Genomic DNA, 16,957 nt, shown 5'->3' on the forward strand with positions numbered 1-16,957 from the left:
AAAAGAATTTATTCTACTAATATTAAGAAAAGAAAGAAATTTTACAACATCAAGATAATTAATAAGTGTAATTCATATTGAATAAATTTTTGAATCTATCAGAAATTTCTAAACAAAAACTATACACCAATCAGCATTATTATAAAAAGCTGATTTGTATTGAATATAACTATTATTTCTTTATATTTATTCTGTAAACGTAAGAACTAAACCGATAAGATATTTTTTGTCGATGATTTTCACAAAAGTAAAAATAATGAAATTGGTCATCAAATTCTTATGCATTCTAAAAAAAAGTTTATATTTTGCTTAGTTTATAAAAAAGGATTAGGAAAAGTGTTACATAAAAGATATATTTAATATGATCATTGTAAAAAGATTTTAATGAGTTTTATCACTATTCAAGTCGTTATACAGGGTGACCCATTTTAACTTAGGCAGCCAAATAACTCGAAAAATAAGCAAGATAGAGAAAAATGTTTTAGACAAAAGTTGTATGGTTTCGAGGGGGCCATAAGATGGTATCATTGGTTTGACCTTGAAGAGTCATTTGAAGGTCACGTGAAGGTCACTTCAATTTTTTTAAATGGAATACCCTATATATTTTTGTACATTCTTGTAGCTTATTTCGAGAGCTTTCCAAAACATTATAATTAAGTACCTTTCCGTTAAGTACTTTTTGAGTTATGATGCTTGAAATAATTTCTTAATTTTACATAAACCGTAAAATATCTTGTAAAATATTCATTTTTCGATTATCTTACCTTAATACTTTTATGTACAAAATAATGAGAGGAATCAATTGGTGTAAAGAAAACACATAGTTGTTTTTAAGAAAAAATATGGAATTGTTAATTGCAAATTATATATTTTTTTTTCGAAACAACTATGTGTTTTTTTTACACCAATTATCTTATCTTAATACTTTTATGTACAAAATAATGAGAGGAATTAATTAGTGTGACACCCAGTATATTCAATATCTAGATTTTGTCTTCTACTTTTATCTCTACAAAAGAATTTTTGTTGTTGATTGAATTATAGAAATATACATTTATTTCACATTTAAAAATAGAGAGAAGAAGAAAAAAGAAATGGACGCAAAAACAGAAAAGTACTCACTAATTGTTTCCGAATCTCTCTGTCCTTTTGGAGATCCGTGTCAAATTTGAAAAATTCGTCAACTGTTGATAGCGGAAATTCCGGCAATAATTGGACTTCGTCATTATTATATATTGTATTAGCTGGTCCTGCGTTATTTATTAAATTTATTATTATCTCCAACTGTCTCGTATTCTTTTGTATGAGATTTTTAATAATTTTTTGTTCGGTATGACACGCATCTGTATAAGATAAAAAAGAAAAATATTTATTTCTCTTTATAAGTATCATTAAAATTATCTGTTTAGTTATTTTACACAAGTACATACATACGAAATTAAGTACATATAACATATTGCTATTATAAGTACAATATAACGATATAATTAAGAAGGAAGAATAAAGAATAAAGTTTAATACATACCATAGCATTTTTCCAACTGATTGCCGTTGGCATTGAAAGTTGTCATGTCATCACCGTCAAGCACATTATCGGGGCTAATCATATTGTCACCATATCATCATCATCATTATTATCATCAGGCACATTGTCATTATTAAGCTCATTACCATCATCACGCACATTAGCATTACCGCAAGACACGTAATCACCTACTAAACTTTCGTTAAACCATTCCTCATCAGTAATGTCAACATCTGTAAATATAAAGTCTGTGAGTTCATTTTGTTAGTTATACTGTTCATCACAGTGTTATTAAATTTCATTCATTGTAAACTATTTTATATAATTTTCACTTAACGCACAACCACAATCACAATCGCACTCGATGAAAGATGGGAAGAAAGGAGCATCTCAGATAAAGTTTTCATTTATCTTATGATAGCAGTCATTTGTCATAAGTTGCTAATGTATTCGCAATATATACTGTGTCCATTTTGTGTGCAACATTCAATTAATGCAAATATGCAATAATGCAGTTATTTGAAATTAAATTGAATGTTGCATACAAAATGGACACAGTATATATTGCGAATACACTAGCAACTTATGACAAATGACTGCTATCATAAGATAAATGAAAACTTTATCTGAGACGCTCCTTTCTTCTTTCAGTTAAAAAGAATGTCAAAAAATATACATTGATATATGAAATATGAGACCTAAAAGTATCAATAAGTTTTAAATATATCATGTGTTTTATACAAATAACAACTTACCTATAAAAACTAATTTTATTTGGGGAATTATTGAATACTTGAAGAATTGCGATCTGCGTAAATGATACAAATTGTGGATACAAGGAAAAATTTTCTGCCAATCTAAAGCTAGTTGGATCATCTTTTGCATATTCTCCGAATTTTTGATACTGCAATAATAAGATTTTACACCTCAAAATAGATACAATATATATTTATGTGTAAATCTATATGTATAAATATATAAAGTTTAAGCTTTATATTAAGTGTAATTGGGCACAATTTTAATGATAGAAACTACTAATAAGTCTAATCAGAATATGATCAACCCATCTTCAAACATTTGGACCATCATCACTTTCTGCTCGAAATACAGTTAAACGTGACATAAAAACAGCTGTTGCTTCCTCAAATTCTATGCTTACATGATGCAAAGATGATGATTCATCTGCCCAACTAATAATTAAAGATATCCCTATAACATCATAAATATTTATGATATTATAAATATTTATGATATACATATAATGTATAATAAAAAATATATTTACTTTCTTGCAATAGTAGTAACTCTAATTCGCCTTTGTCCATTACTATGTTAATATTGGATAATGAATTGAATACAGCCTCTTCCACTTTGCGGAATTGGGGCTGTATGTTAATTTGCAACTTCAAAGAATAATGCTGTTGTTGTAGATGGTGTCAATGAACAAAATTTCCACTGACAAGTAAGCCTACTTCTTGTAGTACTCCAACACTTGATCCTTTCTCCCACTGACATACACAAGATCCAATTGCTCCAGAAACTTTAATTTTCTGAGATGTTTTTACTTCTAAGATTGCATTGAATGCTATTTTCAAATCACCCTTGGCATCTGTAGCAAATATTCGTTGAAAAGTTTGTTTGAATAATGAAGAATTAAATGAATCCCCCATCATCATATGACCACCAGTAGAGTTGCAATATTGTCGCCTTTCTAATAAACCAGTTTGGTCAAGAGCACAAAAATAAATAATAACTAATGGAATTACCGGAATCTACATGGTTGGAACACCCAATCAAAAGAATATTCGGGACATTTTGTAAGTAATATTTTATTTATTTATTGTTTTATTTATTTTTTATTATTTATTATTTATTTGTTTTATTATTTATTTGTTTTAACTTATTTTCTCCACTTTTTATAAATAGAAGTGATAGTAATTTCAAGTATAAATAAATATTTTTTTTAATGTTGCTATATATTATTATATATTATATTATAACACTTTTACATTAAAATATTATATATTAATAAACAGAGTTATTTTCAATGGTCTAAAGAAACTTATAAAGATTCAAGATGTATACGAAGAGATATAATTTTCAATTTATCGAGTTTACTAACAGTTTATCGAGTCTAGTCGGAAACGTTAATAGATTGATTAGAATAATATAATATTGTTTTTCTTTTTTAGCTTCCTATGAAAAGGCAAGGAAAAAATTAAAGGATGCCGAAGATTTATCAGATATAAATTCTTGCACTGAAACAGAAAAATATTTAAAAGAGACACGAAAAATCAGAGCTGCTAAAGCAAAGAGTGACTCATCGAATAGTAGTGATGAATTGGATGAATTATCTGAAATGGATGAATTACTCAAAAATATTCCAAAAATTCCGGAGAAACAAATAACTACTCATAGCGAAATAAGAAAAGTTATGCGAAAAGGTAAAAATATAATGATATAGCAATAATAGATATTAAAAATGAGTAGTTTAGTATATAATAAACTAAAAAATTAATTTATAGAAAATGCGAATGTCTCTTGTGTAAAGAAACAAGTTGAAATAAATAAAAATATGTTTGAAATGGAAGATACCGAGCAGTACTCTAAGAAAATGACAAACAAAGATTTTCGTAAGTATAATCCTTTTTAAAGAAAATACAGAAATGTAAAATTATAATGAAAGTGGAAAGAGTAAAGAGAGAAGGAATAAAAATAAATTAACAAAAATTGGAAATTATTATCAAAAAATAATCCAATAATAATGATAGTGAATATATAAAATAATAATGAATAAATAAAATAATGAAAATAGATAAGCTGATGTCAAATTATTAATTTTTTTTTTCAGAATTACAGCAATGTATGAGTTTTGGTAAATCAACATTAGATGTGCATACTTTGAAGAATAATGTACAAGGTTTATAAATACATTAATATTTTTCACAATGATTAGAATAATATAACATATAAAACAAATAAAACGTGTACTACCTGTAGTACTCGAGGATAAATGTTGTTGCACCCCGCAGCAGAAAATAAATCTACATAAATTGATACAATTGTATTACAATTTCTAAAATCGTAATATATCCTATGTAATAGCGCACGATCGGAGGACTCTTCAACTCATTTTAACGAAAACAAATAGTCTCATTTGTTTTTTCATTTCGTTTCGAAGATGATATACAGGGTGACCCATTTTAACTTAGGCAGCCAAATAACTCGAAAAATAAGCACACTACGAAAAAATGTTTAGAATCAAAATTTTGTCATTTCGAGGGGGACGTACAATGACGTTAAAATGAGCCCCCCCACCCCTCCCCCTGGGCGGTGAGGGGGGGCAAGTTTGAAATCTTAAATGGGAACCCCTATTTTTTATTGCATATTCGGAATCTTTGGCTAAAAACACATACAATTTGTCTGAAACATTTTTCTCGATTCATGATAGATGGCGCTGTAATCGACGAAATTCAATTTCTTCGATTTCTCTTACTGAGAACCCATGCTTACGATTCTGCAATAAATTAACAATAAAAATACCACGTTTTCATTGTTAATACTCGAAATTAGTCTTAAAACAAACTTCTCATTATTTTTTATTACTCATTAATTACTTCTCAAGAAACTGCTTTTAGCGTAACCCAGGAACAACGTCGTGGACGTAGCAGTTTTCTGTTCCTTTCGGGGTGCTTGATTAACGTGAGTCCCCTCGCCTCTCACAATTCGGGGTGCTTGAACGTGTGGTAACCCAGCCAGTGAAGGCAAGGTCGTGTGGTGATCCAGCCAGTGAAGGCAAGGTCGTGTGGTGACCCAACCAGTTAAGGCAAGGTCAAGTAGTGACCCAGCCAGTGAAGGCAAGGTCGTGTGGTGACCCAACCAGTTAAGACAAGATTGCATTGTTATCAGCTCTCTCCGCATGGAGGAGATGCTCAAAGTGTGCACCATTATTTTCTAAGGATAACAGTAATCGACAGCGAAAGTTACGTTGTACATTTTCTAGCATTAAAGGAGTTATAGCTTCACAAGCTCTTCTTATTCTTTCCATCATATTCAATCTTGTCGTTGGAGCTTTACTATACACTGCATCTTTAACGTATCCCCATAAAAAGAAATCAAGGGGGTTCAAATCCGGTGATCTCGGAGGCCACAGAACTGGTCCACCCCGCCCTATCCACCGATTTGGGAACCTTTGATTCAAAAACATCCGTACAATACGAGCATAATGAGCAGGAGCACCATCTTGTTGATACCATAAATTTAGTCTAACTGCAAGGGGAACATTCTCTAGGTATGCTGGCAAATCATTTTCGAGGAATTCTAAATACATTGGACTATTAATTGGACGTTCAAAAAAATGAGGTCCAATGACTTGGCCATTGCAAATGCCTACCCATACATATAAACTCCAACGATGTTGATTAAGCACCTCACGATACCAATGTGGATTTTCTGGTGACCAATAGTGGCAATTATGCCTATTGAGACTACCATTGCTGATGAATGTTGCTTCATCACTGAAACAAACATTACTAAAAAAATCTGGATTCTGATCTAACATCTCAAGAGCCCATCTACAAAATTGTACTCTGAGTACGTAGTCGGCCTCACTTAATTCCTGTACCAGAGTAATATGATACGGATGGTAATTGACTGATCGTAACAATCTATGTGCCGTAGTTTGAGGGATTCCCAGTTCTCGTTCTATTTGACGGGTACTAATATGGGGATTTTGATGAACCATAGCCAAAACTGCGAGCAATCTAGGGTCATTATTATTATGAAGTCTATTCCTTCGCCTTTCGCGATGAAGTGGATTATTACGAGATCTCCTTTCAATGTTTATAATTTGTTGATCAGTAGGATGGCGGCGATTTGGGAATCGCTCCGCATAAGTACGGGCAGTAAGTCTGTAATTTCTACCACATTCGCCAAAGGTTATAAGAATATCGACTACTTCTGTAGGCGTATAATTTGCCATTTTACCAGAATTTTATCAGAGTACAAATGTTAAAAAAATACATAAACACTTGTGACTTTGGCACTAAATGGACAAAATTTTGGAGGGATACTTAGAGGAACTCCATCAGATGGAAAGTCCAAAATGTCTCGGTACTTTGGACCATTCAAGTTGCCTAAAGGGCAGGTTACGCTAAAAGCAGTTTCTTGAGAAGTAATTAATGAGTAATAAAAAATAATGAGAAGTTTGTTTTAAGACTAATTTCGAGTATTAACAATGAAAACGTGGTATTTTTATTGTTAATTTATTGCAGAATCGTAAGCATGGGTTCTCAGTAAGAGAAATCGAAGAAATTGAATTTCGTCGATTACAGCGCCATCTATCATGAATCGAGAAAAATGTTTCAGACAAATTGTATGTGTTTTTAGCCAAAGATTCCGAATATGCAATAAAAAATAGGGGTTCCCATTTAAGATTTCAAACTTGCCCCCCCTCACCGCCCAGGGGGAGGGGTGGGGGGGCTCATTTTAACGTCATTGTACGTCCCCCTCGAAATGACAAAATTTTGATTCTAAACATTTTTTCGTAGTGTGCTTATTTTTCGAGTTATTTGGCTGCCTAAGTTAAAATGGGTCACCCTGTATATATATATATATATATAATCTGAAATAATAATATAGATACAATCTAATCTAAATATATAAATGTTATATGTATATTATTATTTTATATAATTACCTGAAGTGACACACTTAACCTTTTACAACATATTTATAAGCACCGTTAACGCCACAGAGCGCTACTAATGCTGCGTCGCGTGAATCACTGCTAGCGCATTCTTGTGGCAGACGTTGGAAACGTATTTCTGTATTTTCTTTGTTACGTTAAGAGGAGTTGATGACGACCATGACGACGTTTCTTAATCGAAATTTTCACATTTCAGACTTTGCATCATGATATCTCCGTTTACAGAGCACGTAGCGCAAAAATAAAAACACTTTTATTATTTAACTTAAACCCAAGCTATCGATTAATTCTACTAAGAACTCGATCCGTTGAGCGGTTATATGAGAAATAAAAATATCGAGTTATACTCTCAATCCGACTCGCGTAATAATACACGGAGTGCATTTTTTTGCTTACGCTGGGACTTAGCAAAGACACTACCGTGTCTCTTGATAATTAGGCTCTCATATAATGTTTCTCCTCCTTCTAATTCAATGCAAGGGACTTTATTCAATGGACTTTTTTCTATTAACCAGTCTGGCTTGCGTATTAGATTCACATACACAACATCATATCTAAACATATGCAAAGATTATACATTTATATGTAAAATTTCATATGTAAACATATGAAATTATTTATGTTTAACGATTAACAAAATTACTTGTAAATTGTTTCCCTTCAAAAGAGAAGCTTAATATTTCAAAAAGTAACAACAGTATATATTAAACTATATTTCTATATTAGACATCATAAAGTAATTATTTGTAAACATTATTAAAAAATTGTACATAAGTATTATGATAATTATATACGTATTTAGAACATATACATATTTGTATATATATCATAAAAATTTAAAAAAGAAAAAAGTATATATATATATGCACACACACACACACATATATATGCATGTATGTATATTTTGTTTAAATTTCTTTCAAATAAAAATAAAAAAAATTGATAATATAATCTCAAAAAAGAAGCATCACGAATATGCTTACGGAATTTGTTTAGCATCCAGCACGAGATGTATTCTTTGCGCGTATGGGCAAAAACGCATACTATACAAACGCATTTTTCCAGGTACGAGGGGCGGAAGTACCGATCCTAAAAAAAAAGAATTGCGTAATTTTGTAATGAATTGTTCTCAACTTACCGCGATATATTACGCACAATCTATAGAATACAAATATAAATATTTTTCTTTTACCGGTACTCAAGTGTCTTGTAGTCATTTTGATTCTCGTTATTAGTTGTCGAACGTCCAAAAGAGACTTGTCTGCCGTCTAAATAACGCTTGACATTTCGTTATCCCCGGCCGGCGCAATAAATTCGATGGACGTGAACTATGTTCGTTACGCTCGGTAACGGTATATGGTTCGTATCCGTGCTATGGTTCATGTCCGAACTAGATAAGGCGGACTGACAATGAGTCAGACAAGAATCGATAATGAATCGCCCTGGCTTTGTCTCACTAACTGTGCGGCGATAGGCACGAGGCGAGCTAACGGCGATTTATATCGCAAAACTCATGTCTTTCACCCCTGTCGGTTTTTTTAATTATTGGTAAATATATATTTTTCAAATAATTAATAGAAAATATACATGTGAATAGGAATAATATCTTACTTTGATGCATTTGTCCGTAATGTTAAAATCTATCGTATTTATATATTTGTGCATTATAATTTAAAATAAAATTTAGTATGTCGGGAATTAAAAGTATTTTGAATTATATTATAATTTAATATAAGTAATGTATGATTAACCATATTTATTTACAATATGTAATTTAAATATTTAGATATTTCGATAATTTCGATATTTCAATTTATTATAATCTATATATCTGTATTTATTATAATCTATATATCTATTTGTTTCTATTAATGAATTAATAAATGTACATACATACATATTGTAATGTCAGACACATATGTGTCTATTAATATAAATACACATATGTACATATTAATAACAGATATAATAAACAGATTGAAATAATCTATATAAAATTAAATATTGCAAAAATAAATACCGTTAATCATATATCATTCATATTTAATTATAATATAATGCAAAATACTTTTAATTCTCAAAATGCTATAATTCTCAAAATGCATAAATATCTAAATACTATATATTTGAACGTTGCACACAAATCAAAATAAGATATCATTCGTATCGACATGAACATTTTCTAATTAATTATTTGAGAATATATAAAATAAAATATTAATTCATAAAAAATAAAATATATAAAATATCAATAGTAAAAGAATTCATTAAACTGATTTAAACTGATTTATAAAACTGAATTTAATATATTTAACAATAATGCGAAAACTTATGACTGTAGATTTATCACGAATGGAATATATTAATTAGAAATATAAATTATGATAATAGTAATTTTTTATCCGCGAAACATTTGGAGATAGTTAATAAAATTACGTTCTGTTTAACATTTTTTTATTTTTACAAATTAGAGTACACTTATTTCTCCACTAATCTGGATGCGAATTAATGAAATATTTTTATTCAATGCAAGCTTTATAATTATTTCTGAATTTCCAAATGTCATAATTTCGCGGCTTTTTAGTACTATGAAACAAATAAAGCGCGACAATACGCCGAGAATAATCAGTCAGCGTAGCGAGCTTTACGAGTGACGTTCGGTTCTGCGGTGCTTACAGTATATTACAATATACAGGGTGTCCGATTCGTGAGGGACCAAACGTAAAGTGATGATAGATTGGGTCAAACTAAGAAGAAAAGTCCTCTACCATTTTGCAAAATTCGCAATAATTAGTAAGTAATAAGCAAAAATGTCACATGAAGGTTTAATTTTTTAAATGGAACCCCCTATTTTTTATTATGTATTCTTATAGCTTATCTCGAGAGCTTTCCAAAACACTATAATAAAGTATTTCTTCATTGAGTACTTTTCGAGTTATGGGGCTTGAAATAATTTCTTAATTTTACATAAACCATAAAATATCTAGTAAAATATTCATTTTTCGATTATCTTACCTTAATACTTTTATATGCAAAATAATGAGAGGAATCAATTGGTGTAAAAAAAAACATAGTTGTTTTTAAGAAAAAATATGTAATTGTTAATTACAAATTACATATTTTTTTTTAAAAACAACTGTTTTTTCTTTACACCAATTGATTCCTCTCATTGTGTTGTATATAAAAGTATTAAGGTAAGATAATCGAAAAATGAATATTTTACTAAATATTTTATGGTTTATGTAAAATTAAGAAATTATTTCAAGCCTCATAACTCGAAAAGTACTCAATGAAGAAATACTTTATTATAATGTTTTGGAAAGCTCTCAAGATAAGCTATAAGAATACATAATAAAAAATAGGGGGTTCCATTTAAAAAATTAAAGGTAACCTTCATGTGACATTTTTGCTTATTACTTAATAATTATTGCGAATTTTGCAAAATGGTAAAGGACTTTTCTTCTTAGTTTGACCCAATCTATCATCACTTTTCGTTTGGTCCCTCACGAATCGGACACCCTGTATACACGGCTCTCTTTTTCAAAGTTATATTCTTTTTAGCGATCTGTAAAATCTGTGTGTTTTGCAACACGTGTTGCCGTTTCGTTTATCTGACATCTGATCCGGCATCCGATTACCCGTCAATATTTTCGCGTATACGCGTATATGTATATTTCTATCGTGTCGGTTCTGTGTTTGTTTTTTTCACGTGTTGTATTTCTTCTTTTTAAGTTTTTTTCATTTTTTTACTTCATTTCTAAATTTTTTTTTCGCATCGCATTTTAATAAACAATGTCGAGTCAGTGCCCTGGAAATAGTTATTATGGTAGGTGTGTGTACAAAGAGTGCAAGAATGGAAAATCGCATGGAAAACGACTATTCAGATTTCCAAAGCAGGAAGATGTAAGATGCAATATGTGGATACACAATACAGGTAGGTCTCTGTGCAATAATTATGTCATTATTTTATATATTGACATGCTAGCAATGGAAAATCCGAGTATGTGTTACGTATACAGGGTGTCTCATGTAAAGTGTCCCACCGAAAGTATATCTCGTACAAGTACAAACTGGACTAAAAAGTCTTATATGATTTTGCAAGCAATTACAGCAACGAGAAGATAAGAATCGGGCGGCGTACAGCCAAACTTTATTATTGTGCTTTATTATTCGCCGCTGGCACGCCTAGCGCGTACATCCCACGATTTAGCCACACGAATGAGACGTGCTCATCAGCTCTTCTTTAATTAATCTCTTTCTTTAATAAATCTTGAAATTTTACGATGTTGTTTGCAAAATAGTATAGGACTTTTTAGTTTAATTTAACGAGATCTACTTGTATTTTCGGTAGGACACCTCAGATATGCTGTAGAAATATGTGAAGTATATAATATAAGTTTATAAATTTTATATATAAATTTAATATTTAATAATTATATATAATTATATTTACAGATTTATACTTCCTCTCTTTCTTTTGTTTAATTTTTTATTAATTTATTTAAATATTAATGATAAATTTTATTAAATTAATTAATAAGAATCCATTAATATATAAATATTTAAATTAATTTAAATTATTAATTTAATATATAATAATTTACGATAAATAAATTTATTAATATATTTTATTTATTAATATATTTATAAAAATTATTTAATAATTATATTTGTAATATTAATGTAAAAAATGTAAATTTTTATTTTTTAATTTATTTTTTATCCATTTATGTATTTTTTTTAAGTAAGCAAAATTTTAAATCTCAAAAAAACTCGGTGGCGACGACGGCGACGGTCCCGACGGCTATGGTGGCGACGACGGTGACGGCCCCGACGGCCACGGTGGCCACGGTAGCGACGACGGCGACGGCCCCGACGACCACGATGGCCTCGGTGGGGCCGACGGTCTCGACGGCCATAGTGGCGGCGACGGCACCGACGGTCCCGACGGCCACGGCAGCTTCGGTGGCGACGACGGCGACGACTCCGACGGCCCCGACGGTGTTGACAACCGAGCCAATTATATTAACTGTAAGTAAAAAATTAATAAATTTTATATTATAACTAATATTCATATTATAATTAACATTTTGATGGCCGCATATATCTCATGTTATCCGTGTGCGACTGACAGTGTTAATAAAAGGAATCGCGGAATGTTTTGCTTTATCTTGCCTGATTTTTTGTCTCACTTTCATATATATTTAAGAAAGCATATTTTTATCTGTCATGTATATGTCATATTTAACGTCTTACACGCGGATATTTCAGAATTCGCCTTAGAGTTAATATAATAATTTATCATATTAATATTATATTACGGTAATATAATATTGATTATACACATATATTTATTTTTTTAAATATAATATTTATTACATAATATATTTATTTTTTTGTTGCAAACAGAACAGTTGCAAACTGTAATTAGCAATATTTTTGTCCAAAGAGGAAGATGGAGGGATAGAAGGGGATGGAGAGATAGAGGAAGAGGAAGAGGAAGAGGTAGAGGTAGAGGTAGAGGAAGAGGTAGAGGCCGGGGTAGAGATGCAGGCGAAGGCAAAAGTGATGACATAAAGATATTTTATTATGAGAAATAAAAAACATGTACACAATAAAACACGTCTCCTAAATACAATTTTTGAGTAAAATATATAAAATTTTAAATATATATGTGAAACATTTTTTTCCGATATTTTCTATCCTTTTTCCGATATTTCTTATCCTTTTCGAAATATCAATAAGTTAAAAACGAGACGGGGAAGACAAATCGCTATTAGCTCGCCGCGTGGTTTACTCATGCGTTGGTGAGACAAAGCCAGAGCGATTGATTGTCCGTCTTTGACTGACTCTGTCCATCTTATCTAGTTCGGATATGAACCATAGTATGGACACGAACCATGTATTGTTACCGAGCGTAACGTACATAGTTCACGTCCACTTTCTCAGACGGCGCGTCAAGCGTCGAGAAATTTGCTTCTGGAGGCCAGTGGCCGCTGGCATTCGTTTGGGAATCATTTGGGCAAGTTTAGGAAAGCATTTTCATAGTTTGGGAAATAATAGTTTATTTATAATTAATAAAAATAAGTTCGGCGTAAAGTTAGCAGAAATAATTTAAAAAAAAATTTTTTCTTTTTTTAATCAACGTAGAATTATTTGGGAAACACTTCTGTAACGGTCCCATAGTTTGGGAAATAATAATTTCAAAGTAATAAATAAATAAAAATTTCACGATTATATAGTTAGCAGACAAATTTGATATTCTCTATTATCTATTAAACCAATCGCTTGGGAATCGTTTGGGCACATTTAGGAATAGATTCTTATAGTTTAGGAAATAATAGTTTATTTATAATTAATTAAAATAAATTGAGCGTATAGTTAGCAGACATAAATATTTAAAAAAATTTTTTTTTTTTAATTAACGTGAAATTATTTAGGAAATATGTCTGTAATGTTTTTAACGTTTGGGAAATAATTATTTTATCTGAAAATCGGTAAATATGTCGATGAAAGGAGCCCGCCTCGACCTCCGGGAACATAGCCGGGCAACTTCGACTTTAAAATTTTTTTTTTTTTTTTAATCGTTTGTTGGTTAATTTCTTACGACAAGCATGGAGCTGACACACACACACACACACACACGGGGGGGTGCAAGGGGGGCCTTCGGCCCCCCTCCCGCACCCACCCCGTCCCCCTCGCTTCGCGTGAAAAGTTGCAAAATGGAACCTCGCTTCGCGTGGAAAGTTGCACCCTACCGTAGGCACCCCTACCGGCGGGGTGGGTGCAGGAGGGTGCAACTTTCCACGCGAAGTAAGGTTTCACTTTGCAACTTTCCACGCGAAGCGAGGTTCCACTTTGCAACTTTTCACGCGAAGCGAGGGGGACGGAGTGGGTGCGGGAGGGGGGCCGAATGCCCCCCTTGCATCCCCCCGAGTGTGTGTGTGTGTGTGTGTCAGCTCCATGCCCAGTAAGCAAAAAATCATTAACCTAACGTTATTACAATGATATTTTCTAATGTCTAACGTTTTCAAATATGTAGTTTTTAATGTTGTATACAACGTCACTCTGAACAAACTTTGACCCAGATTTCGAAATATCGACAATGTTTCTATAATATGTTTTTGTAACATTCTAATAATACTAAATAAATGCTGATTTAAATTTAATTTGTAACTACATTTTATCATTATATTAACATTAAAAAATATTAATTCTAATATTTATGTGAAAGTGTTAATTACATTTTTCTATAACAATATTAATATTAACAAAATGTTTTCTATGATATATATACATATATATTCTAACATTTATTTAAAATTGTCATTAATATTTTACTTCTATTATAATTAACATTTCATTAACTTTTCATTTTTAGGAAGAAAATGGAAACATCAATATTATTATTATTAATATATTTTATTTCTATTATAAGTAATATATTTCTTCCACTAATTTACAATTCTTGTACACTTTTTATTTTTCAAGAAGAAAATGAAAACGTTACAATTTTAGAAATTTCAAATATAAAAAATTGTTTATATTTGAAACTTCTAAAATTATAACGTTTCTATTTTCTTCTTGGAAAATAAAAAAATGTGAAATTGTAAATTATTGGAAGAAATATATTACTTACAATAGAAATAAAATATATTAATAATAATAATGTTGATGTTTCCATTTCCTTCCTAAAAATGGAAAATATATATATTACGTACTTCATATATTATTGTGTTTATTTATTTTTTATATATAATACACAACAATATATTTATATTATGTGTATGTATATAGGGAGGGAGAAAAATATGAATGATGATAAGAAAATATCTGTAGAAAAACCTGTATTTATTTATTTCTATATATTTATCTATTTTCATATATAAATATAAAATTAAATTATATAAAAATATAAAAAGAAACAAACATCATTTTATGATATCACATAAATATTACACATTTATGTACCTAAGAGTAATGAAAATGAAAACATCTTAAAGAACAGATATTATATTCATTTGAAATATTTTACACCATGACAAAATTGTTGCATATAATGTCGCATATAATATCACAATCAGCAGAGGAGAGAATAAAGTAAAAAAAATTTGGTTTGAAACAATGGAATGACACTTTCTGCGTTTTTTTCAAAAATATATATATGTATAACCCTCTGTTATATACTATATAACATTTCTAATAATATAAAATAAAATTCTCTACTTTCTAAAATTCTAATAAAATAAAATGCTCTACTTTGTATTTAATATCAAAGTTCTACCTTGTTTTTATATATTCAAGTAATCTCTCATTTTCTTTTAAAACATATATTATTGAAAAAGGGAAATTGCCTATGTTTCCGGCGAACGAGCCTAAATTCAAGAGCTGTGCGAAAAAGAATGGAAGAGACAAACTATCATCCGCAATGCACGTATTGATATCATCGTTGCCATGGGATGGTATGCTTTCCTTGAATTAAAAAAAAAAACAAAAGCAAACAAACAAATTCAAACAAACCAATTCCCTATCCATTGATATATGTTCTAAGCGTTTTCTCGGGAACAAAAGAAAAAAAGAAAAAAGAAAAGATCAATATATCTAACAGATTTTAAATCACAATGTCTAGCGATCTTTATAACGCGAGATTTATTTGCTCACCTTTAAGTCATACTGTCTTTGGTTTCAATAATTAAAAAAATACATATATCTCTAGTTATATATCATAAGCTAATAACTATATCACAGAGCTTGGTCATGGGTGCAAGCATGTATTTTTTTGTCTCAACTTCCCTCGACAGTAGTATATACCACCTGAAACATTTTAACACAAGTTGATATGAGCGAAGCAAAATCTAAAAGAATATTACAAAATAGTTGGTATGTATGTATATATGTAAATATGTATGCATACTATTTTCTCTGTATGCATAATATTTTTTACTCACTTACATAACTAAAGGCATGTTCCGATAAATACTACCAGTGTACTAAAAATCTATAATTCATTTAACGCATAATATATAATTATTCATCTACACTGGTAGTGTATATCGGAACATATCCCAAATATTGACATGATCTAATAATTACCTTTTTCACACACAATGATAAAGATGATGGAAGCTTTTCTCCCTTGTTCCTTTCTTGCGTTATATCTGAAACATTTTGTCACAGAGATTAGTAGAGCACAATCTGTAATTGTAATTTGCTTCATACATTGGCCGTGTTTCGAATTTACTGCCAGTACTAAAAATCTATAGTTTACATCACGTGGATTGCGTTACGAAAAATGGACGGAACACGACTATGCGTTATAAAAAATGGACGGAACAATGGACTATAATTACACGTTACTTTGAACTAACCCCAGATAGCAAAGTCTGTAGAAGCAGATCATGCCAAGCGTCTGATATCAATTATTGTTAGCAAAAAGGCTACAAATTTGGTACAGAAGTTGTTATTACCGATAAAATCGACAAATTGATGTCAAAAATAGAGCAGATCCTGCTCACAGAATCTGACAGCAGATTGGCATAGAAAACCGAGCAGGATCTGCTAACATGACTTGGCGTCAAATTGTCGGCAGAAACCGAGCAGGATCTGCACGCGCGCATTTGACAGCAGATTGGAAGCAGATTCCGAGCAGAATCTGCAGCTTTCGTTCATTCATATAAAATAGAGCATTTAAAGGGTCTCGATTTCTATATTATTTTAATTAATGA

General features: G+C 30.6%; 2 protein-coding genes, 1 long non-coding RNA gene and 1 pseudogene across 7 annotated transcripts in view; 1 reads left to right on the forward strand and 3 right to left on the reverse strand.

The window, feature by feature from the left end:
- LOC145970936 (uncharacterized) overlaps positions 1–3,268 on the reverse strand; it is a 64,834-nt gene extending 61,566 nt beyond the window's left edge. Inside the window, exons 1-4 of one of the 4 annotated variants that reach the window (XM_083098013.1) lie at positions 2,811–3,268; positions 2,281–2,429; positions 1,526–1,758; positions 972–1,343 (exon numbers count right to left, since the gene is read on the reverse strand). In XM_083098013.1, coding sequence (XP_082954139.1) covers positions 1,604–1,758; positions 2,281–2,410 — 285 coding nt within the window. In that variant the 5' untranslated portion in view covers positions 2,411–2,429; positions 2,811–3,268 and the 3' untranslated portion in view covers positions 972–1,343; positions 1,526–1,603. Of the gene's footprint in view, positions 1–971; positions 1,344–1,525; positions 1,759–2,280; positions 2,430–2,810 lie in introns of those variants that run through there. The other 3 variants (XM_083098014.1, XM_083098012.1, XM_083098011.1) reach the window with 3 other exon arrangements.
- LOC145970935 (uncharacterized) lies at positions 2,571–4,695 on the forward strand. The gene is made up of 4 exons (XM_083098010.1): positions 2,571–3,342; positions 3,718–3,969; positions 4,051–4,158; positions 4,377–4,695. The coding sequence occupies exons 1-4, from the start codon at positions 3,282–3,284 to the stop codon at positions 4,451–4,453; spliced, it is 498 nt and encodes a 165-aa protein (XP_082954136.1). The 5' UTR covers positions 2,571–3,281; the 3' UTR covers positions 4,454–4,695.
- A 2,886-nt stretch (positions 4,696–7,581) lies between these two features.
- LOC145970665 (pyrimidodiazepine synthase pseudogene) lies at positions 7,582–8,547 on the reverse strand (annotated as a pseudogene). Its single transcript, XR_014438560.1, has 3 exons — positions 8,425–8,547; positions 8,216–8,321; positions 7,582–7,786 (listed from the first exon to the last, which is right to left on the reverse strand). The product of XR_014438560.1 is annotated as a pyrimidodiazepine synthase pseudogene (transcript).
- A 6,517-nt stretch (positions 8,548–15,064) lies between these two features.
- LOC145970845 (uncharacterized) lies at positions 15,065–16,590 on the reverse strand. Its single transcript, XR_014438635.1, has 2 exons — positions 16,326–16,590; positions 15,065–16,046 (listed from the first exon to the last, which is right to left on the reverse strand). It is a non-coding gene; the product is annotated as an uncharacterized LOC145970845 (long non-coding RNA).
- Between the last annotated feature and the right edge of the window lie 367 nt (positions 16,591–16,957).

This window comes from Camponotus vicinus, unplaced genomic scaffold (assembly GCF_025532165.1).
Source record: "Camponotus vicinus isolate PSW18456_S1 unplaced genomic scaffold, iyCamVici1.0 SCAF_4, whole genome shotgun sequence".
In the NCBI taxonomy this organism is placed as follows: domain Eukaryota; kingdom Metazoa; phylum Arthropoda; class Insecta; order Hymenoptera; family Formicidae; genus Camponotus; species Camponotus vicinus.